This window comes from Sabethes cyaneus, chromosome 3 (genome assembly GCF_943734655.1).
Source record: "Sabethes cyaneus chromosome 3, idSabCyanKW18_F2, whole genome shotgun sequence".
NCBI lineage: Eukaryota > Metazoa > Arthropoda > Insecta > Diptera > Culicidae > Sabethes > Sabethes cyaneus.
In genome coordinates, this window is record NC_071355.1 from 43,000,192 (window position 1) to 43,025,141 (window position 24,950).

General features: G+C 39.0%; 1 protein-coding gene across 3 annotated transcripts in view; it reads left to right on the top strand.

The window, feature by feature from the left end:
- LOC128740685 (mucin-5AC-like) overlaps window positions 1–24,950 on the top strand; it is a 76,971-nt gene that overhangs the window by 6,456 nt on the left and 45,565 nt on the right. The window contains exon 1 of one of the 3 annotated variants that reach the window (XM_053836247.1): window positions 16,386–17,918. The exons of the other annotated variants lie outside the window; for them this stretch is intronic. Coding sequence (XP_053692222.1) covers window positions 16,700–17,918 — 1,219 coding nt within the window. The 5' untranslated portion in view covers window positions 16,386–16,699. Of the gene's footprint in view, window positions 1–16,385; window positions 17,919–24,950 lie in introns of those variants that run through there. 3 annotated transcript variants of the gene reach the window in all.

Sequence of the window (24,950 nt, forward strand, 5' to 3'; positions counted from 1 at the left end):
TAAAAATGCTGATATTTTTAATAATTTGTGTTGGATAGGACGGAAATAGGCAAATACAACGAAGCAGCAACATACCCTATTGCATACAACAGTGTGTCTCTTTCGAAAACAATAGCATGGTTGTCATGAAATATCTGTATCTACGATAAATAGTTACGATATCCTGTTGTTGTCCTAACTTTCACGCAATTGTGACAAACTTTCATCATATATTGTCACATCATTTGCAGTAGGTATAATATCTTTATCTGTTGTGCGTTCGTGATTTTTGATTCCCTGGCTGTTAATATACAATACAAATACGGAGCTAGTGCTACGATCCTATTGACTCTAATAATCTCCCTCAGGCGAGATTCAAACGAACGACGACTGGCTTGTTAAACCAGGCCTGCTGGGAGGCCCAGCTTCTGACCTAGAAACTATGATTAGTAGCAACAATTTTTTACTGGAACTCGGTGGAATTCTGTTTCCGTTAAGAGAGATTACGATTAATTCAGCGACTCCCCCTGATCTCATCGAACATCAGCAATGGACACTAAATATACAGCATTAAGCATAAAGACAATAAACTACACCATTACTGGGAAAATTTGTTTATATTTTCATACCAAAAATATTTATGAGTAAATTTAATTACATGGAAAAATCTCTTTTTATTCATATTTGAAATTCTATTAAGACGTTAGGACGCTACTTTAGTATTTAGTTATTCGAAAATATTCTACGACGCACTGTATGATGAAACCCAAATCTTAGAGCTCGATTCAGTTAATATCTGACTGCTGAAAATCTGGTGTTAGGCCCAGTAGACATAAAGACGATTGGCATACGGACGATATGCACAATGGACGTTAGGCATAAATACATTGGGCATCCCAAGTCACAACTGGAGTTTTATTATACTTTTATTGTGGTTTTCATGACCAATCTTGGTCATGAAAGCCATCATGGGAGTATAATAAAACCCAAATTATTGCTTGGGATACCAAACGTTGGGACGATAGGCATAATGTGCGGAAAATTCAATGTATGGTAGGAATAATATTCGGCGCTAGGTATGTTGTGCACCAAATAATTACTGTTTGGTTCCAAGAGGCCCAATCTGCTCAGTTTAAAAAAGGCGAAAGCGACTTTGCCGCTCTCTATTGCATACAGATTAAAGCTTTACGAGGATTAGGGAAAACTATCTGGAGTCGGTAAACCTAGAAAAACGTATAAACCTAGACAGATGTGATGCAAGCAGCACTTTCTACGTCGGGTCGTCGTCAGCAAGACTCGGGGCCCGCGGCCTTTTCGTCCAGAATCTTCTATACCTTCAAAAATTAATTTCTGTTTGTCTGTCCCTATGTTCCTTATAGAATCGAAAAATACTGAACCGATCGGCGGGAAAATTTGCAGGTAGGGGTTTTTGGGGCCAGGGAAGGTTCTCTCGATGGCAAAAGACCCCTCCCCCCACTAAAAGGGGGGGCTCCCATACAAATCTATACCTATAAAAATGGATTTCTGTCTATCTGTTCCTATATTCCTTTTAGAATCGAATTCTACTGAACTGATCGGCGTGAAAATTTGCATGTAGGGGTTTTTGGGGCCGGGGAAGGTTCTCTCGATGGCAAAAGACCCCTCCCCCCACTAAGAGGGGGGCCTCCCATACAAATCTATACCTATAAAAATGGATTTCTGTCTGCCTGTTCCTATATTCCTTTTAGAATCGAAAACTACTGAACCGATCGGCGTGAAAATTTGCAGGTAGGGGTTTTTGGGGCCAGGGAAGGTTCTCTCGATGGCAAAAGACCCCCCCCCACTAAGACGGGGGGCTCCCATACAAATCTATACATATAAAAATGGATTTCTGTCTGCCCTATGTTCCTTATAGAATCGAAAACTACTGAACCGATCGGCGTGAAAATTTGCATGCAGGGATTTTTGGGGCCAGGGAAGGTTCTTATGATGGTTAGAGACCCCTCCTTCCAGTAAGAGGGGAAGCTCCTATACAAATGAAACACAAATTTCTGCATAACTGGAGAACTAATCAAGCAAATGGAACAAAATTAAAAACATGTGGGTGTTTTTGGATACAAGATTTTTTTCTATGGTGAATTGAAACCTCTCCCCACTTTAGGTGGGGGGGCTCCTATACAGATGAAATACAAATTTCCTCATAACTCGAGAACTAATCAAGCAAGTGGAACCAAATTTGGCATGTGGGAAGTTTTGGAGGCAGAATTTTTTTTTAATGATGGTTTGAGACCCCTCACCCCTGTGGTAGGGGGATAAGGACACAAATAAAACAAACATTTTTGCGCAACTCAAAAACTAATCGCAGGGCTGGAAGTTGGTCACTTTTTAGTGACTTGGTCACTTTTTTCAAGCTAGTCTCTTAAAAGTCACTTTTTTGATCAAAAAGTCACTAAAGTCACTTTTTTCCATCAAAAAGTCACTAAAGTCACTATTTTCATAGGGGCCTGTTCTGTAAGTCACGTCGTGTGGCACTTTGCTCGAATAGTCCACTTTCAGTATTTTATAAATCACACGCGACACCATTTTTGTCGAGAACACTCGACCGAGTCGATCGCTACCTGAGTTTGCTTTGTTTGAGTTGTTTATCGCGCCGTTATGCTGTCCGTTCTCCCTGTACTCGACAGTGACTGAGACATTGCTGGACGTGACTTACGGAACAGGGCGCATAATTCTATTTTTTTTACTACTGCTAAATGAAACTGCTAGAAATTTTTGAATTTGAAAATTTGAATAATGGTTTGTTATTTCCGCGGGATGTTATCTGTATACTCTAAGCATTTTAAGCTTAGAGTGCTGCTTCGGACCAAAGTAGGATCGATATGTAAGTCACTTGTATGGCCAGCCAAGAAGATTAGTGTTCGACATCGGAACGAAAATTGAAGTCCGGGTTCCGGCTTTTTTCTTTTCTTTTTTCTTTAAACACGCCAACGTTATATTTCTGAATGAGTGGCGAATGAACTTCCAGGTTTAAAACCACTCTCTAATAAAAATCAATACCAACCAATATTTCTGAATGTACCACTTAAGTACCGCCAATGTATAATCCTAAGGCCAATGCCAATGCACAAAACCTATCCTTAATTCAAACCCCCGCGCAGAAGAAAATGTGTTCTACATGTACTAGCTCGAAATTTCGCAGCAAGCTGATCATTTGGATGAATTTACAGGGCTAGTTGTACGATCCTCGTTGTCGTCGTCATCGCCAGCAGCATTGATCTGGGGTGGTTCGTGTTATTTCAAACAGTCGTCATCGTTCAACTCGATCTTGAATTACTCGTCGCCAATTTTTCAGGACGCCAGGCGTCTCAGAGATGTCATAAGTCGATTTAGACCTGGTCCAGCTATATCACACGTAGGACCCCTCCGTTCTGGGTCCCGGTGGGGTTGTTGAATAGAAATGATTTCCTGTCTTGTTAGAAGTGTGTGCAGTCCACTGTGACTTATCAATTTTTGCTAGATAAACGATAGTAATCTTCCTTAGCAGTATCTGTTGTTCGTTATCCACACGCTTCTTCGCTTTCAGCTTATAGGGTAACCAACGTATTTTGGACTCCCTCAGCAGCTGTACATAATTTGGACACTTACAGCAAAATCAAATGCAAGTGTCCAAATTATGTACAGCTGCTGATGGGGTCCAAAATAGGTTGGTTACCCTACTCCGGCAAGTGTCGTCCGCAGTACCTTCCTCTCGAACAGAGAGGAAGCAAAGGCGCGTATGTTCTCCGTGAGCATCGTCAAATCCATAAAAACTACCGGTCTAATGAAGAGTTTGTACATTGTTGGCTTCGTACGGGGGCTTGTGCCTTTTGATCGCAGCGTTTTGCGAAGGCTCGATTTCCTGCTTGAATGCGCTGGATCTGCTTACTAGTGATGTTATCCGCGGCCACCAGCGATCTCAAATACACGAACTCATCTACTACTTCTGGTCCGCCTTCGTCAACGCTTACCGTCCGTGAAGCGCACGTTCATCTTCTTTGAGTCTCTAACATTTGGTCTTTGATGCATTTATTTCCAGCCCAATCCTCATTGCCTCCACTTTTAGCTTTGCGTAAAAAAGTACTCCGCCGTTGCAGTTTTTGGCTATAATATTGAAGTCATCTGCATAGCTAAGGAATTGACTACCTCTACTGAAAATCGAACTTCTCGTTTCGATACTCGCTTGTCGGATCCCACCTCAAGAGTGATGTAAAAAGCATGCAGGATAGGCCATCAACTCGTCTCGACCCTCACCGCGTGTCGAAAAGACCGAGATTCGAACATACAACATACCTCGAAGGAGACGACTAGGAGGCTAAGTTTTAACATCTATTTTCTTTGGAGGAACGCTCAATTCAAACCAAAATAGCTTTTGATTGAAAATAATTCCAAATCCTCACGGTTAGGCTATATCAGATTTTTTTTGTATGACCTTCCTAGGAAAATTTTCTAGCTATGCCCCTTGATACGTCTTGATGGCATGTATCATGACTCGTAACTAATAAAAAGGGTGACCACACTCGGGAAATAGGGAAAATGTTGGAAATTATTTGAACTTGTCGGAAATTTGGCGAAAATTCTTCTTAACGAAAATTTATTAATTGTGAATTCCATTCTGAGACAAATGAATCTATACACCCGAATGAAATCTGCTTTGATCTGTAGATCTGTGATCTTTTCGAAAGATTTGAAATTGAAAGTGGGTAATAAAAAACAAAGTCCATGTGGCACAAAAAAAACTTGTCTTGTGTTAAATTCTGCTTTCGGACCGACGAACCGACATGACATCTCATACATTTTCCTATGAAAACTTGTATCCGATTATCTTGAAAAAGTAGAGAATAGGTTTGGCAGAATGTCATTAACTACCTGACCGAAACGAAAAAACTAAAATAAAAATGTGAATGAACAAAGAGTTAATTATCTGTTTGTAGAATATTCAAACAATTACCGGACTTTTTTAATATTCATACATACATACATGGTTTAAAAAAAGTCTTGAGTTTAAACATCTTTCTAAGACATGACCCTTCCTTATCGACAGACTTCGCGGCCGACTACAGAACAATTACGGAACTAGTGCAAAAAACCTGCTGACTCCATCTAGCAGCATCGCCTAGGCGAGATTCGAACATGCGACGACTGACGTGTTGGACTAGCATCGTACTTCGAAGCTAACTGGCGATTACATAGTTTAATCACGTGTCATTGATTTCAGGGATTTCAAAAGTACATAATTTTCTTCCTCAAAATAATAATTATGTTCATAAAACTCTTCTTCACTTCATTCTTTGCATTTTTCAGAATATACTCACATTTTTTTGTGAACAAATCTTTTATTTATAACTATTTTTGAAATATCAAAAATCAATTACGCGTGTTTGAACATTAAAATATAATGAATTTTGTATAAATGATGAATCTGTCTCTCGTATGCATAGCGCACGTTAGAAATTTCCCAAAAAGGATATGGACTAGGGCGGTCTAACCGGTAGTACCGAAACCGGCAATACTGACCAAATTTTGAAAACCAATATACTGGTTGTAAACGAGCAAAAAATGTGTATTTTTCTTCTTTCGGGCATTTCATTAAAACTCCGCTTCAAAAAGATTGAAAACTCGTAGAAAAACAGCTTGTAATTATTGCTGAAGAGATTTTTAAAATTGAATGTATTATTTAAAAAAATCTAATTAAATTGGAGTGTAATGCGAAATTACAACAAGCGTTGAAAAGTTTGCAGCAGTCTATCAAATAATTGTAGCACTTGAATTTGTTTTGGCTGCCTTGAAGCATCTTCGCTGGGAATTTGGCTCAATGTATGAGGCGGACATAATGCTGCAATCCATGTTGGAACCACTTGATATTCAATTATCGTTTTCGAATTATTCAAAGCTGCCAAAGAACGATTTGAGGGAAAACAATCGAAATACGATGATCAATTTTGCCTTCAAAGAATCTGTAAGTAAAGTCTTCAAAATATTTTTAACTCTTCTAGAGGTACTTTAAGAACAAACAAGTTGACGAAATCTTAATGCAAATAAATGCGCCTTACATTTGTGGGATTCATAACTTAAAAGTGCCTGTACCTGCGACTTAAAGTTAATGTCGAATAAGATGACGGTAAGATTGATCCGGCCTACTCATACTAAGTACTCATTCTACTAGCATTGATTGAATTTAATAAAAATACCTCTTTTAAAACAATGAAAAGTGAATTTTCCTTTTTAAGAAGGGATAGAAGAAAAATGCTTAACCATAATATTTAACGCGCTTGCAACCATTCGTCAAATTTCGATGGAAGTTGAAAGAGCTTTATCAATTGCTGGAAATTTTTCCATTAAAACCTATTCTAGAATGAGAGACGTATCGCTAAGCATAATGTGACTCTTGAAATTCAGCTTTGCTAAACTGCAATCTGAAAGTAATAATTTGAAAAATAAAGTCTTGCAATAGAACACCTACATTCTTTTAATTCGAAAAATTAAAAAATTCCACTATTTGCTCTATTAATCTGCAAGTGCAATTCCTTCTATGCCGTCATGACCAGGAATCCAGTACCGATTTACTGAGTTTACGTGGCTTACGTGGCTTAGTGGGCGTTGCGAGCGTATTAGTAAATCTTGAGTGCATAAAAATTATGTAGAACTTAGTGAGGTTAATTTATCAAAATTCAAAAAACGATCCTATCGAAAAACATGACAGCGGATGTTCCACTAGTTGGTACAAGCTTTGTTTGAGCGTGTTGCAGTTCTGAAGCAGTACTTTAGATCACATGCTGTTATAATGCACAGCAGATTGTGGAGAAGAAATAGCGTAGTAATTTGAAAAAAAAACCTGGGCTTAAACGTCTTTCTAACTCTTCTTCATCGACAGATTTCGCAGCCGGCTGCTAGAGTACAGGAAAGTTACGGGGCTAGTGCCAAAATCCTACTGACTCTATCTAGCAGCACCGCCTAGCCGAGATTCGAACATACGACGATTGGCTTGTTAAACCAGCGTCATATTTCGAAGTTAACTAGGCCCAAATTTGTTAAAAAGAAGAGGTAACGAAATTTAAAAAGGGCAAACTGACTATTTTCAGTTGTTTTCAACATTATATACTGCGTGAATAACTTAATCTAAGTTATTTTTTCTAAAACTTTAGGTCACTTTTTGGTCACTATTTTTCAAACTTTGGTCACTAAAGTCACTATTTTTAGTTGGCCAGGTCGCTTCCAGCCCTGTAATCGAATTCGAGAAATTTTAGACTCTTTCATAAAACATTAATCAATAACAAGGCCACTAAAACGATCAATAGTAACATTAGACCTGCCGTCGGAGCGCCGGCCACTACAGGGGGCACCCCTCCGCCTCCATAGAGATCACCTCTATCTAGGTTTATTTATTTTCCTAGATCTACTGACCTCTATTACTTTCCTTCAGTTGGGTCCTCCCTGCGAAATGGTACTTTCTACGAGAAGATTTTCCGTGAAATGGTACATACCGCGTAAGGTTTTTCGCGAAATGGTATTCTGCGAAACTATATTTCGCGTTATGATCAACCGAGAATTGGTGTTCCGCAAAATGGTATTCGGCAAAATGGTTTGTAATGATGGCGAATATTTAAATGCTATCCGCTTTATTTTATCAGGTTAAGCAATGGGGGGAGTTGTTTTCTATTTTACTGTGAGGAAAAGCTTTAAACACCCATGAACTCCTCAGAAACTTGCAAAACTCGAGATTGTGACAAAGGCTATCCGAGATTCACGATTTATGTACAACACAGTTTAATTTGTGGCAATATGAAGTTTGTCGGGTCAGCTAGTCGTTTATAAAATGTCATAAATTGATTTTTAAAGAATTATGCCAAATAGCGTCCCAACTGGCTTCAAGGTAATACACTGGTCTAACAAGTCAATCGTCATTTGGTCGAGCTGGGAGAGGCTGTTAGAGTCGATAATATCGTAGCACTAGCCCCGTAGTTACTCTGTACTCAAACAGATGGCGGCGAGATTTATTGAACAAAAACAGAAGTTTCGAAAATGAAATGTGGGGCACCTTGCTTTGCCAAAAATAGACCTTCATAATTATGCTAATGTTTGGTGCCAAACGGTGTCATGTGAAATAGAATTATGCCTAATGAGCCAGTCGTCGTAGGTTTGAATCTCGGCTAGGCGGTGCTGCTAGATAGAGTTAGTAGGATCGTTGCACTATTGCAATTAACTACTGTCAAAAGATTCCAAATCCGACCACTCGGAGTGCTGTAGTAAAATGAGCAGTGCTTTCAGATAGTAAGTGATTTGAGCTTTTGAGTTTTATGGGAAAATGGAAGTCCCAGATTTTTTTTAGCACCACAGCCATTCTAGATGCTAAACAAAAGAGTTAGTCCAACTTATCTCAAGATAAAAGTATTTTTACGTTCCATTAATTTTTAAATTAAACATTCAACATTGGAAACCAGGTTTTCAGATTTTTATCGAACATAATTTTTAGTTGAGTCCATTTTTTAGAGCCTTGTGGTCTACTTTAGTGGCAGTTAATTGAACTGTATGACCATTAAATGTAAATTAAAGTTTTGCTAGATTTCCTCAGCCTATAATGTCAGGCTCTATTATGGTACAAACGCTGTTCAAATGCGTACATCCTGCGGAGGAAGAAAACCGGCATTAGGAATATGACGATGACGACGGCGACGACGGTCAAAAGAGACCGTCACGTGCAATCAGCAATCGCCAGATTTTCCCCCCGAAGGCATCGACTGCACGACTCGAACACACGAGGCTGATCCGTATATTTCGCGTTCGCGCCTGTTTACCTACCTATCTGCTGTATTTTCTCTCGGCTTGAATTGCAATTGCCGGCGTCCAGCGCAATTTTGGATACAACGGGGTCTCTCGTTTAGTTTACGAAACTTACAGCTAGGAGGCGGAACTTTTGTCTCGGTTCAAACTCGCTTTCCATTCAGCGCTACTCTGCTAATTCAACTGTACATATTGAACGCTGCATAATAACGAAGCCACGGGTTCTGGAACGTGATAGAATGCGATTACCGCGCCTACTGGCTACGGTTGGGCCTTGCTTTGCCAATCTCGTTTCTCGTCAAGCCTTAAACCACAACCGATATCTGCTCTTCTGGCTCCCATCCGGGCAGAACCGTACATCTCGCCCTGAAATCTCATATTGTACTGCAAGAACAGTATATTTCTACACCCTGAATGTGAAAAGAGGACTCGACCGCTGAAACTCAACGCAGAATTCATTCTGCTTCATACTTCACCGCTGCCAGCCAGCAGCGCAGAGCGGTGGAAATCTGATCATCCTGCAAATTCAGCCAACGCCAGCGCCATTACCGGCCAGCGTCTAGTTGCGCAACTGCATATATTTATTCACAGGTCAGGATGGAAATTTGAAGCTACTCCTCCCTTCTGTCCATGGTGTGTGATTTGTGCCTTTTGGACTTACAAATCAACCTATGTAGTCGGTGTTGCTTTTTGGCTGCCAATAATGTTCTCCCGAAAGGGCTAGCGGGGGAGGATCTCAGCAGGACCGCGTTGTGAAATCGAGGTCGACATTCGAAAATGACGTATTTTAGTCGTTTTTTTTTGCACGACGAGGGGCGCGGAGATTTGAAATTCAATCGCAGCAGGAGACAAATTTGTCTTCCTGGAATTGGAATTGTCCCGGCGGCAGCGGCGGCGGCGGCGGAGTACAGTTTACTGATTCGATGCATTGGAGCCTGCCGTGGAATTTAGCGTCGATGGTTTCTGCAAGTCAATTGCTGTGGTCACTGTGGAAAACATCAATGAAATTGACCCGCAAGCGGAGCGGTTTCGAGTAGTCTCCAGCCAACAAGATTCTATCTACAATTCATAGACTTTTGTTACGCCCATTGGCAATCTATTTTAATGTTACCCTTCATAAGTTTTTCAAATTGTCTCGATCTAGTAAAAATTGCATTTTGAAGAGCAATACATTCAATTTGCTGATGTACATAACGAAACTAAGCAGCATTTCTTTTTGGCATCAACCCATTTTTACGTCATTCGTTTTTGGTAATATTTATTCATTTTAGCAGCAGTCTGAAATCTGATCTGCTTGCAAACTACATTACATGCCCAGTACTATTTGCATCGACTTTAGAAATATAGAAATGTGCAAACGCCAGGATGTATAATACGGCACGTTCGCACTTTTCACTAAGCTTTCGCGGAACCAATAACACAAATGTCCGTTCAGAGCTTAACTTTTTACAATTTTACTACAAGAATGAGATTTGCCGAACGTTCAAGCCAATCAATTAATTCAATTTCGTAAACGTTTCATTTGGATGGATGGCCCCCCTCCTCCCCCTGCCAAGGGTGGAGGAGTCTCGAACCATGAGAACTTTTCCCGGCCCCAAAAACCGCAAAAATTTTAATTTTAATCGAAATTTTCACGCCGATCGGTTCAGTAGTTTCCGGTCATGGTCATACAGACAGATTGACAGACAGACAGAAATTCAATTTTATAGGTATACATATGCAATACTCATTGTCTCACTCTTCCCGCCTCACAGTGCACAGTGGGGATTTTTTTGAAAAAAAGTCCATTATCGCAATATCACCAAATGCCGCTGGACTACATTCAATCTTTTGATGCAAAAAAATATATTTTATGGAAATTTCAATGGTGAGGTTCTTGTATCACAGCATGCGTCTGTTTTTTGTAGTTTGTAGGCCAAATAAAGGGGATTTTACCCTACTTTTCTACTACAGAGCTGTATTTATCAATAACTCTATAACAAGCTGGGATTAAAGAGATGTTTTATCGTCAAAAGAAAGCTAACCTTATGTCGATTCCAATAGCATAGTATTTGATTGCGATGAAATTAGTCATTTTACCCCTAATTTTCTTAGTTAACACCGCAAAATTAGGGTGGCATGATTTTTATTTGACCAAAACTACAAGAAAAAAAAACAGGTGCTGTGAACAAATACCAAACTGTTCGAATGCACATAAAAATAACATTCTTTAGGTGAAAAAAAGAATAAATTTATACCAACGTAATCCAGACATATTTACTTTTACTGATTATAATTGATAAAATAAGGGTAAAGTGCAGTTTATTTAACCAAAACATCAAGAAATAACCATATGTCGGGAATAAATACACTGAAGTCGCTTCTTACGCGGTTTGTTTTTTTACGCAAATTTCGGAATTTACGCGGTTTTTTACGCGAATTTCGGAATTTATGCGGTTTTTTAAGCGATTTTCGGAATTTACGCGGATGTGCTCAAAACGTCTATTTTTTCGCGTAGTGTTGAAACCCACAAAGTTTTTTTACGCGAACTTTGGAATCTACGCGGTTTTTTACGCAAATTTCGGAATTTATGTGGTTTTTTTACGCGAATTTCGGAAGTTACGCGGTTTTGATTTATGCGGGACTTATCCTTCGCGTAAAAAGCGACTTGAGTGTACTCTACCATAGAATTCTTCATAAAGTGAGTACATAAAGTATTTATGGCCAAAAAAGATCAATTTACCCCAATGGAATTCGGAGATATGGATTTTTATATCTCTTAATATCGAGACAATTAGGGTAAAAAGCCCTTGTTTGAACAAGCACCACATAAAAATATTTTTCATTTGACATCAAAAGATTAAACCTAGCCCAGCGGTTTTTTAAGTTAAGGAAATAAGGGACTTATTTTAGAAAAAATCCCACTCTCCAAATGAATTCCCTAATAGTGCAGAAAGATGCGCTATATTTTATTAATGAACTTCTCCAAAGACACCACGCTTGAAAAATTACGCATTTTTTACCAATTGCTAATGTCTCCCTTTTTGTAATTCTGGACCACTGTGCATTGGTTCAAACCAGTTAGTTTTATTTATTTACTGGCTGACCCGACAAACTTCCTATTGCCAAAAATTCACAGTTTAATTTAATTTAATTGTACGTAAATCGTGTATCTCGGAGGACATTTGTCTCAATCTCGAGTTTTGCAAGTTTCTAAGAAGTTCAACTTTAGATGATTCATTGTGGCAGTTACGTAACTATGAAATCAGGGGTAGTTTAATATACAAATTGTAATACTTCCCCACAGTAAAGTAGAAAACAACTTCCCCCATTGCTAAGCCAGATAAAATAAAGTGGATAGCAATTAAATATTCGCCGTGATTGTTTAACATTTCGCCGAATGTTATTTTGCCATTTTTAGTTTTTGAGTTACGCAAAGATTTCTATGAGAGTTTCCTTCCCCCTATCACAGTGGTGAGGGGTTGCAGATCATCGCAGAAATAAATTCCTGCCTCCAAAAACGCTCACATGCAAAATCTGCTTCTATTTGCTTGATTAGCTATCGAGTTATGAGGAGATTTGTGTTTCACTTATATGGGAGCTCCCCCCCCCTTCTAGAGGGGTGAGGGGTCTCAAACCACCATAGAAAAAATCCTGTCTCTAGAAACCCCCACATGCCAAATTTGGTTTCATTTGCTTGAAGAGTTCTCGAGTTATGCCGAAATTTGTGTTTGGTTTGTATGGGAGAGCCCCCCTCATCTGAAGGGAGAGGGGTCTCGAACCATCATAAGAACCTTTCCCGGTCCCAAAAACCTCTGCATACATTTTTATATATATTAGACCCGACAAACTTCGTATTGCCACAAATTAAACTGTGTTGTACATAAATCGTGAATCTCGGATGACCTTTGTCACAATCTCGAGTTTTGCAGGTTTCTGGGGAGTTCATGGGTGTTTGAAAATACAAATTTTCCTCACAGTAAAATAGAAAACAACTCCCCCATTGCTTAACCTGATAAAATAAAGCGGATAGCATTTAAACATTCGCCATCATTACAAACCATTTCGCCGAATACCATTTTGCGGAACACCAATTCTCGGTTGACCATAACGCGGAATATAGAGTTTCGCAGAATACCATTTCGCGAAAAACCTTACGTGGGATGTACCATTTCACGGAAAATCTTTTCGTAGAAAGTACCACTTCGCGGGGGTGACCCAACTGAAGGAAAGTAATAGAGGTCAGTAGATCTAGGAAAATACATAAACCTAGATAGAGGTGATCTCTACGGGGGGCTGCCCCACAGCAGCGGCCGGCGCTTCCGACGGCAGGACGCCGGCAACACTCGCGGCCTGTGACCCTCTCGCTAAATTATCTCGCTAAATTATCTAATGTTACTATTGATAGTTTTTGGTGGTCTTGTTATTGATTAATGTTTTATGAAAGAGTCTAAAATTTCTCGAGCTCGATTAGTTTTTGAGTTACGCAAAAACTTCTGTTTTATTTGTATGATAGTCCTTATCCCCCTACCACAGGGGTGAGGGGTCTCAAACCATCATTAAAAAAATCCCTGCCTCCAAAACCCCTCACATGCCAAATTTGGTTCCATTTGCTTGATTACTTTTCGAGTTATGAGGGAATATGTATTTCATTTGTATGGGAGCCCCCCCCCCCCCTCATAAAAAGGAAGAAGTGTCCTAATTCATCATAGAAAAAAATCATGCCTCCAAAAACACCCACATGTCAAATTTTGTTCCATTTGCTTGATTAGTTCTCGAGTTATGATGAAATTTGTATTTCATGTGTATGGAAGCGCCCCCCGGACAGACAGACAGACAGAAATCCTTTTTTATAGGTATAGATTGGGGATAATTCATCCGACCTTGAATTTATTTACATGAATAAAACTTTAGTTAAGTAAAATTAAAACTACGTACACTGTGCGCAAACAGGTGCGTTGGCTCACCGAAATTGAACAGTTCCTTCACCTTCGAAAAAGTCCTTATGCATTCTGTAATTGGCTCGATGTAACCGAATGTAGTCCGGCGAAACTGTGCTTGCAGTAATCCCGTTGAGTGCAATAGTCGTTAAAATGCCCGGAAATTGAGCAAGGATAGTAGCGTTGGAGAGTCAACTTCGCTGTTGATAATTTTGGCTACAAATAATGCCTGTTGCATTTTGCGCCTGCGTTCCATTTATGTGCGTAAAAGCAAAGCCATGGGTATAAACGTCCTGTTGAGAACTTGACCCTTCTTTACCGACAGACTTCGCAGCCGGTCATTAGAGTACAGGACAATTACGGGGCTAGTGCAACGATCCTACTGACTTTATAGCAGCACCTCCCAGCCGTGATTCGAACATACGAGGACCGGCTTGTTAGGCCAGCATCGTAGGCCAGCAATGGTGTCATGGTAGATGTCGAATCTCCTTTACACGCGTTCAATCCGTATGTTAGATGCTTAGATAATACTATACCAAACCACCATTTTCCAGCAGCGGACCAACTAGAGCGCAATACAGTGATTTTAGACATTGGTGATCTTCAAAATTTCATCCAATCTTAAAGATGAATCTAAGCTGCCTAGATGCTTTAGAGATAATTAACTACGATGTAAATTAAACGTAAGTTTTGTGTCCAGTAAGACACCGAGGTCACTAACTCGGCCCACATTATGTAATTCAATACCATGAATAGTGTAGCTGAAACAAAAGGGCCTCTTAATGCGGTAAAAACTCATCTCCTCGCATTTGGCAATGCTCACAATGAGCCAGTTCAGGTTGCACCATTCACCAAATAAATCAAGAAACTCTTGAGAGCGGCGGCAGTCGTCTATATGTTGTATTGGAGCAAACAATTTCTGATTTCATCGTAATTAATTTGCAGCCAATACCCAGCTGCAAAGCAACATCGTTAAAGAACAACAAGAAAAGCAAAGGTGCCATGTTGCTACCTTGAGGAACTCCAGACTGATTAGTGAACACCGATGAAACACTAGATCCGAGTTTTACACGCAATACTTAACCCCTGAGATACGAGTTCAGCCATTCGACTATTTGTTGAAAGGCACCAAGCCGAGATAGCTTTCGGAAGAGTGTTGTACGGTCAATTCGATCAAACGTCGCTTCTAAATCCGGACCATAGAAATGTTGTTCTTAGTGCAGGACCGTATGACTCCACTTACTATTATTTCAAATAATTTAGATGCAGTATAGAGACTAGTGATTCCAGATAGTGACAGTTTTGATGATTATGCTTCATTATATAATTAGCCTCCCCAGTGAGTGACAACATTGACAACCTTCATAAAATTTAAATATCTTATGTAAAAATTCTCCTGAAAGAATTCTCCTGAAACTTTGAATTCTGTTGATGATTTTATCTGTTTTTGAATAATCCGTTAGCGAACAATGATTTTTTTTTTTCTAAAAATAAACTGAACAAAAATAAATTTTTCTATAAATAATTTTGTCTAAAAATAAAAGATTACATTAAAACATAAAGCCTGAACACGATGCAAACGAAAGTGGTGACATTAGCATGCGTGCCGTAAAATATTCAATTCTCCTGCGCTGGGCTGGATAGAGAACCACAGCTGGACACCGAGTTGTCCTACTTCGGTTTGCATTATTCAGATGATTCAAATAAGCACAATAAACGATGGGCAATGATTGTTGCACGTCAAGGTGGGAAACTTGATTTCTGGTTGACTCTCGTTTTAATTACGTGCCCTCCTGTGAGATTTGTTGTAATTTGTTCGTGAGGACGGCCGAATTAAGAAACTAATACAATAAATAAAGTGAATTGTTGACTTTTTAGAATAAAACTGGAAACTAACTATATCGGAAATGCACAAACGGTTAGCTACCCTCACTCGGTTCGCTTCGAATTCGAGTCAACAATCTGATTACTTTTTGTAAAACCCAAATCCTTGACAATTTCTTGTTTTCCATTTCAAACTAAATGTACGTTTAACAGACGCAACTCTTCTTCATTTGAATTGCGAATTTCGCTCATCGTAGCATCCTATTCTACTCTTTTCTTCTATTCCGAGCGATGAACTTGAATTTAAGATCGTCGGTTCAAGAAGCATTCATGAACTATTCAAGTACTAGTAGAATGCCAGCGATTCTTAGCACTCAGTAAAAGCACATTCTCACTTTTAAAAATGTAAAAGGGGTCAACGTTGCCGCCAGTAGCACTGCTGAAGGCAGACTACACGCGAGATTCGCTATTGCATTCAAATCGACGGGTTTCGCTGCCGCCACCGATAATAAAGGAGAATGCTTGTTATTCTCTCCCTGCAGCCGTGACACGGCATGAAATGAATATGCAATAATTCCCTTGCATGCAACGTCAACTATGTATTCAACTGCCTGCCTGCCACATGGTAATTCTCCCGAATGTCTCGAATCTCATGCCCCATTCCATCCCTCAAATCCCCCGTTCCTGTTGTTATTTCCCACATGCTGCACAGGCAGGACAAAAAACGAATCGCGCTCGCTCGCTCGCTCTTCCGCTCTCTCCTCCGGCAGCGAATGAAAGCGAACGATCCAGCGAAGTTTACTGAAAGCTCCGGGCTTTCGCCAACCGTCAGTCGTTTGTTGCACTTCGTCGCGCTTGGACGGATTTGTTCTGCACTGGTCCACCAGCACACACCTACCGACAGTGGACTGACAGGGCAGCACTGCCTTCTGAGTTCTGAGATTGGACACTATCGGATTACTAAATTGTCGATGTGTCCCGCGAAGGCGAAGTTCATGAATCGTTGTGATTTGCGTGTCTTACAATTAGCTTCGGTCACAATCTTGTTCCTGGATTCCGTTGTTCGACTGTGATATCCTAGTTCCTGTAGTCAACATTGTTAGGTGAAATTTAGATATCAAGTGCAGTAGTAGTGCAATTAGAAGAGTGATATTAGAAGCTGAAAATGTCGCTCCAGATCAATGAGCGCCTGTGATATAATAGTATTAGCGTCAAACAAAGGCTTATCGCAAACACTTTTCAGTGATAATCACACGCGAGATCAGTTCAAAGCGGCCAATCTAGGATTCGCGTTCCGGACGGCGATGTACAGTGATAAGAAGCGCAGTGTTTACGTTGAAAGTAGCGGTGATAAGGACAAATGTTTCCCTTACTCGATTCTCTGGAGACAACAACAACAACAGCAGCAGCAGCACCACCAACAACAACGTCAATCTCATCAAATGCCTCCATTTCAAGTGCCGATGAATCCACTTGTTAATGGTTGTATTGAACCTCCGGCGTCACCAGGATCAGCCTTCTATACGAAAACCATGGTGACGGACGTGGGCATTTGTTTTAGCATGAGTAATGTGAATCTAAACAGTGAATATCCACCTTACCTTGGTCATCCGTCGTTATCCGTTCTTGGTAAAGGTTATGCCAACGAAACCTGGCCATCGGCATCCGGTTCTGCCGCCGCTTCCGCGCTTGCCAAGTACCGTACGACAACTCCAGCGTTCAGGCCACTAAATCGCTCTCCACCCAACAATTCCCACTCACCACCCTCAGTCGCTGGCCCCTATGTAGCAACTCCCTACAGTCCGTATTATTTTGCACACCCAAAAATCCCGATCAAAATCTACAACAACCGCAACCATTTGTACCCTTCGAACGGTCGGAACGCGGACGATCCGACCACATCTGCCTCGGTGGCTGATGCAGTTTACGGTCATGAGTTTAACGGCTACTACGGTTATACGATCGCGGATTCGCAAGCCGTCGAACCGAACAAATATCAGCAACTCGGTGAAGGCTTCCAATCGCATCGAAACGCCCACCACACGTACCTCAACAGCCATTGCTACGACATCTGCATGACCAAAGCCAGTGATGAAATCCAAACCGGAATGGACTCACGCAGCCAACCTCCGGATAGTCCTCCGATCAACGTTGTCGATGGCGATGATCCGGTGAGTGAAGGAAGTGAAATTGCCTCTCCGAATGATGTTCCGTGTCTACCGAATCAAGATCAGGAAGAGCCGCAGGATTTTAGCCTGAAGGGCAGAGTCTCGGCCGACGGGAGCTGTAACGTCGTTACTCCACCGATAATGGAGCTGGACGAGGACGAGCTGATGGAGGAAGAGTGCACCCGACGAACGGCGGCACCGAAGAAGAAGTGGATTCGGCAGCATTTGAAGGGTATGTCGGTTTATTGTTGATCATTTATTATCATCATTATCGGAGCCGAGCGTTTTTAAGATTTAGGACCGGGAAACTTGCACGCAGCGTTGCAAACCTTCCAGATTTGTCTGGATTTTCCCGACTTTTTTATTCCTAGCCTGACAAAAAAGGTGTTTTCCAAAAAGTTGTCTTTCATTAGACCAAATGACCGCCAGATTGTTTCCTGACATTTTTTTTCGTTTACCAGATCTTTTAAAAACTGGTTGGCAAACGCACATGTTTCTCATGTTTCTTTATTAATATTAAGTGTCGTCTAGATCTTTTTCCGTTAGCGTCGTCTATTAGTCCGATGCTTTCTGTAAAATTTCGATTAAAAATGGAAGGAGGAGAGTCATAAAGCAAAACAAACATTTACCAACTTTTGGAAACATATCCAAAATTTTTAATTTTTAATGTTAGTGGTTAATTTTTAAAAGTGATTAGTCGGATTTCTGTTTATTATTAATTAAAATTTATTTGGTTTTTTTCGTGCGGGGGTCGTATCCCATCGCTGTCACCACTTCTAAGATAGTAGACCCTGCTCGACCCATCCTAGCGATGTGACATTCAAATTCAAAAAACACGTGATTCACGACTCTTCAGTCTTCTCTATTGGTTCACTCTATACCGTCAGTCCCCCCTAACTTAGGTGTTGGTCGGTAATGAATAATTGCTGGTTTTGGAAAAGGAGGAATTGTCTGATGCGAAGAATGATTAATTGGATGAACTGGAAAATTTCGATATAGACCAAAACATAACGGGTTGTGCAATGGCAGGTGGGTCTCGCAACTGGACTCTTTCGGTTGGTGCCCGAATGTTTTACTCACTAAACTACTGCTGCCCGTTATATTAGATATTTTTAATACCTAATTTTGTTTCATTCACACTATTCTATCATTCCTATCATTCTATATTCTTTCATTTCCCGTAAGGCCATTACAAATATTTTAAGTTTTTGTCCTTCCGGTGTTGGGTCACTGAAAAAAAACAAAGATTTTTTTAATCGAGCAAAAAAAAAATAAGGATTTTAGGCATTTTTATTTAAAGTTTAAACGTGAAAACCAAATCTATTCTTGCTTTTAAAATATACGTTATTATTTTCCATGCAAAAATCTACGAAAAACGACAAAAACGAACGAAAAATTTTTCGGCCGATTTTCGGAAATTTCGTTGTTCGAATTTCCATTTTTGTTTCGTACTAGAAGCATTAACTCAACTCGTACACTCATTTTTTGAGTTTTTCAGGCTGTAGAAACCACAGACAATTGATTTTATGAAGAAAAATCAACTCGTACCCTACTAATTTTTTTTTTGCCCCCCGATTTTTCAAGCCATTTTCCAAGGGGGGGTGACAAAAACTTTTGAAATTATTTGCAATGGCCTAATTGCTAGTTTATTATGATTATACTGAAAATTCCAAATAAAGAAACGTTGCACATAGTTAAAAAAAATCCTCATAAATTCAAATTTTAATAACAAAAATGCTGCCCCCTTAATGATTTTTTTCTATTTTTGAACCATATTTTAAAAATTTGTAAATCTTTATCGTAAATTTTAATAATTTATCTTTTAAAATTGTCTTGCGTCGAAAAATTTTAGCTCTTTTAAGGTTTTTTATTTTCTAAATTTCTAATTTTTTCTAGCTTTCCTTCATTGTCTCTTTCCTGTTTGCTTTGTTTACTCTTTTTCCCGTTTTCTCTGTTTACTCTAGTTATCTGATTTATATTCTCAATGTTGTCTCCATTATATCTGTTATTCTGTCCTATTTACCTTGTTCTCGCTATTTTTTCCGTCTTGTTTGTTTTCCTTGCCTTCTGTTTTTTTCTTTTTCCATTATCTTGTCTCAGTGTTGTCCGTTGCCCCTATTTTCTTTGTGTTTTCGATGTTCTTGGTTTCTTAGTTTTCCTTGCTTATTACGTTTTCTTTGTTTTTTTCTTTCTAATTTTTCAGTTGTCTTTGTTTTCCTCGCAATTGCTCTCTGTCTTTTCACTTTTTCCTTTTGTTTTTTTTTCTCTGTTTCCTTTGTCATCTCCATTTTCACTGTTTTTTCGGTTTTCTCTTCTTTTCCGTTAATCTATGCTTTCCTTGTTGTCTTTGTTTTCTCTATTGGCTCCATTTTGTTCTTGTTGTCGCTGTCTCCTTTGTTTACTCCTTCTCTTTTTTTCTATTTACTCTGCTTACTGCTGTCACCGTTCACTCAGTATTCTCTATCTCCATTTGTTTGTATTCCAAGTCTTCTGTTTTCTCTATTTTCTCCTGTTTTTTTTCTTTTTCTATATTCTTGCTGTGTCTCCTCTGTCACACTGTTTACACCGATTCTAATTTGTAAGTTTTATCTATTTTTTTATTTTTCCTGTTTTCTCTATTTCTCAGTTTTCTTTTTTTCGTTTGTTTCTGCTTTCCCTACTTTTTTCATTTATCTTTATTTTTACCATTTTGTCTATTTTCTCTATTGTTCCTGTTTTCTCTGATTCCCTTGCTTACTTCGTTCTCTGGTTTTTGTTAATACTTAGTTTTCTCTGTTTTCTTAAGCGTGTAGGGCGCTATATCTCTGCATATTAGCGATGGTAAGAGGAAATGCTTATCAACTTAGGGACTGGATTGGTTCGTTTCATTAGCCCTGAGTTTTACTTTCCGGCAACCGTTGCCAACCGGTTTTTGCGAAAATCTGGAAAACGAGAATACAAATGTCTGGCAATATCTGGCTCTCATTTGGTCTAATTGAAGACAATGTTTGAAAAGCGTCTTTTTTGTCTGATTAAGCATCAAAAATTCTGGAAAATCCAGACAAATCTGTAAGGTTGGCTCCGCTGCTTTCCGGTATAATAATTTCAAGTTGTCACGTAGTTTTCGAGCCGTCCCAAGTATGCTTTTTCCAGCAATCATTTTGAAATTTTCATCGGTCCTGATCAATAACGGAGTAGTAACACACGGGCGGTATCCTATGCTTATGCTTATGCTTATACTTAGTTTTCTCTGTTTTCTCAGTTGCTACTTTTCTCTATCTTTTCACTCGTCGTCGTCTTCAGCAACCTGCAGCCGGGCTGGTTCACGCTGTTTCAATCAGACGTCTCCATTCAACTCGATCTTGGGCCACTTTGCCAATTTCCACGTCGTCTCAGAAGTCGCAAACCACTTTGGACCTGGCCTGTCTTTCCACTCTTTCCGCTTATATCTATTTAATCTTTTTCCTCTGTTTTCTCTGTATGCTATGTCTGTTATGTTTATTTTCTCTGTTTTCTTCATACAAGTCCTAATTCTAATTATTTCTTTTCACTTTTTGATTGTAACTTTCAAGAAAATCCAAGATTGTTTTTTCAGTTTCCTCTGTTATCTTGATTGCTTTCAATTTTTCTGTGCTCCCTGTTTTCTTCTGTTACTCTAGTTTCCATCCTGTCTCCGAATTCTTTGTTCTCCCCATTTTCTCTCTTGTCTGTGTTTGCTCTGCGCTTCCGTTTTATCTATATTCTCTGTTTTCCCCTTTACTTTAACTACTACTTCATTTACTGCGAGTTTTACTACTTTAACTGTCTTCTGTTTTCACTGTTTTTTCATCTTCATTATTTTGTCTGTTTTAACAGTTTTCTCTGTTTTCCTGTTGCCTCCGTTTTTCCGTGTTTTCCGGGTTATCTTTGTTTCCCATGTTTTCTCTTTTTTCTCTGAATTTTATCGTTTTCCTACGGTCTCTGTTTGCTGTGTTTCTTCTGTTTTATCTGTTGCTGTTTTTTAGTTGTTTTCATACGAGTTTAATAAAGGTTTTTCGTCAAAAAATTTTTTTTTCATTAAATGTTCGGTTTTGACGGTTATCACGGAAAAATACTGCAGCTCAAGATGCAAGAGATGAAACTAATTGTCTGAAGACATAATTTTTTACATGAATTTCTATCAACAAGTATGTGAACGATGCATTTGGAAGCCAGCTTAGAAGCTTTGTTTGTATGGAGAGTAGCTATCTCGTTACTATCATATGTATTTGAATTACGCAAGATAAGTGTATTTATATCGTACTCATTAAACGATAGGTATAAAAAATTAGAGAATACTACTCCATTACCTTCCCATTTGAATGTTTTTGTTTTTTTCATTCTGCCTTGTTTTCTGATAAAATTATACTTTCATAGCCTTTTTCGAAAGCCGTCGAAGTTTTTTAAAGTTAAAATCTAAATTTTCATGCTCCCAATACGAAACAGCCCTCATGCGAATTGATGACGAGATTAATTAGTTTAAAAACGGTTTGTAAATTTAAAAATTCAGTTCCACAGCCCTTGTGAAAATACTCTTCAGATATAAACAGTACGTTCACTAGTAGATAAATTAGAGTTAATATTTTGTTACAATCTGTAGTAGGCACTCATGCACTTATTAATATCATTGATGTGTCTAACTGAAACTTACTTAAAGGCAGTGCAGCAAATTCCATTTTTTATGTGTTTCTTACAAAGCTTATTGAAGCCACAAATTGAAAAAGTCGATTGATTCATATTTGTTAAACTGATCTAGAAACAAAGTCATGCTTATAATTTCACTTCATCAGAAACTCCAAAATTTTAATACTTGATGGTGAATCCTATTATCAACACAACTCTTAAGGCAACTGCTCCGCTTATTTTTACCATCCGGAGGATGGTGGTTGCAGTGGATACCACCGGAGGTGGTATACCTGCTGCGACAGATTCCTCTTCTCCGCAACATGATCCTGTACCTAGCGAAGTAAATAAAGTGTGATTGCATAACTACTGAACGCGCCGGATTGACGTAAATTCATTCAAGTATGTATAATGTGATCACAGCGGGCAATCGTATGGCGGCGTTGTTTTTCCTTTAATAATAATCTGCCAGCATCTATAGGTACTCAATTACAATAATAATGATCGAGTTTTGAAATTGAAATCAAAATAAGTCATCGTGCGGATGCGTTGAATGATTTTCTATGGAGGCGCATGGTGTCCGAACAATTAACTTTCCGGTACGGATGAAGTTTTATGAACTTGAATGTGATAGGAAAACTGAAAGCTCTCTCTGTCGGTCGGTACAACATTTTGCACATTTTGTCTTAGAAATTCCATGACCATGGGAGGGTAAGGTCACACTTGTTGTTGCATCGTGCGCTAAAGCAAATCCGTAGCCGCGTAATTATTACCGAATGTGCACTGCATACTTACTACTACTCCCGTGCCTAACACGGAATGCCGGTTCAACCGGTTCTCACCGTTTGCATGGCCGATAATTGCCAAGTCTAAGGGTAATTATCGTTACGATTGCATAGTGAGCGGACGGGCTGCAAGCGGTTCCAAGTTCTTCCAGACAGTTCTTTAGCGGGAATATATGATTAAGCGTGAATATTTTCCGGCAAAAAGATAGTGCTAGATTTGTCTGAACGAGCTTCGCTCGTATGAGCCTGTAGCTATTAGTACTAATTTATGTTTTTTATGTTCTCTATTTTCAGGTACGTTGAATAAGGGCTTAGACCTGTGTGTTATTCCGCGGACACTAGTCGCTTTGATTGATTGAGAGGTAAAAGTAGTAATTATTCACTAAATATGTACGTACGTGGTATAAAAAGAGCACGATTCACAATTATTCGAAATGCGCCTTCTTCCACCCAAAATTCAAACTGTATTTAAAATTAAAAACCACATTTGTAACCGTTAATAATTACTTTAATGGTGAACAAATTTGGTTCGAATTTAAATTTGTGATCTAAGTTCAATCAAATTCTTGTTTCAGGAAATAACTATAAACCCGTTTGTTAATTATTCCCACAAAAAGGTTTGATAAGGCAAAACTTATTCCGGTCAACGCAAAGATACTTCATATAGCTTCAATCAGTCTTCATTTCTTTTCTGGACCTCAGTGCTGAATGAAAAGAAATCGAGTTGCGAAATTGGTCGCAGATAGATACATGATTTTCTATTTTATTTTTATCGGCTGTCAGTCTCAATAAATCAGAACAGATTTTGTTCTTTCTCCGACGTTTCGACTATATTTTGTAGTCTTTATCAAGGATTTAATACTGTCTGTCCTTTGTCAATTGTCTTTGTTTAGTTGAAGTAACATGTCCTACTAAAGTAACATCCTAATAGATACATGGCTTGTGTTCGACTACCTTCATCCCATGCTTTATTTGCTTTTTGCGCATTGCTGCCCATTTTGCACATATCGAATGAAAGAGGAAAAATTTTAAGTGAAATGTTTCAGTTGCACGTAGTAGATGTACTTTTAGTAGATTTTTCAGGTGTTTTCTGTATTCCGCACTTCATTTTTACCGTTAAAATTCAAATTTAGTGTATTTCGTCCTTTGGATGTTTTATTTGGCGCTCATCCATGCAGCAATTTATGTTTTAGGGCGTGCCTCTAGAGTGGTTTTCGTGACTAATTTTTTAATACGCTGAAAAACCTTTTTTTCTTTTTAACGACGTAAGTCAATTTTCAATTTGTTTCAAAGCTTCATGTGTCATCTAATTTTCAGTTCAACCAAGTTTTCATTCGTCACATGAAGCATTTACTCTTCCCCACAACAGTCTTCTGGCCAAGTGGTTTTTATAATTTCCATAAGAATCAGGTCATCGGTAATAGCAACAAAACCAATTATGCTTTTCGCTGCTTCACAGCCACCGCCATAATTTAATGAAGCTCTTCGCTGTGCTATGAAGCATAAAGCTTGTTGCATGACAAAGAATACTAAATCAGTCAGCCAGCTTCGTAAACTTGAAAATATATTGCTGTGAGAAGAAAAGTTAAAGATTTACTGACAGATCATCCTGATCAATGTGGTTAATAGCGATCACAATAAAATATCCGATAGAATGAACCAAAAATTTTCAACAGTTTCGGTTGTTGTGCAACATATGCACATTAAATTTTATCGTGCATATTTGTATGATAGCTGGGTAAAATCAATGCGTCCTCGAAATTTCGGAAGCAAAATAAATATATTTAATTATATTTATTTAGTCACTCTCAATTCCTACTACAATCATTCTAGGTTGCTTCCTGTGACAAGAAAACCGA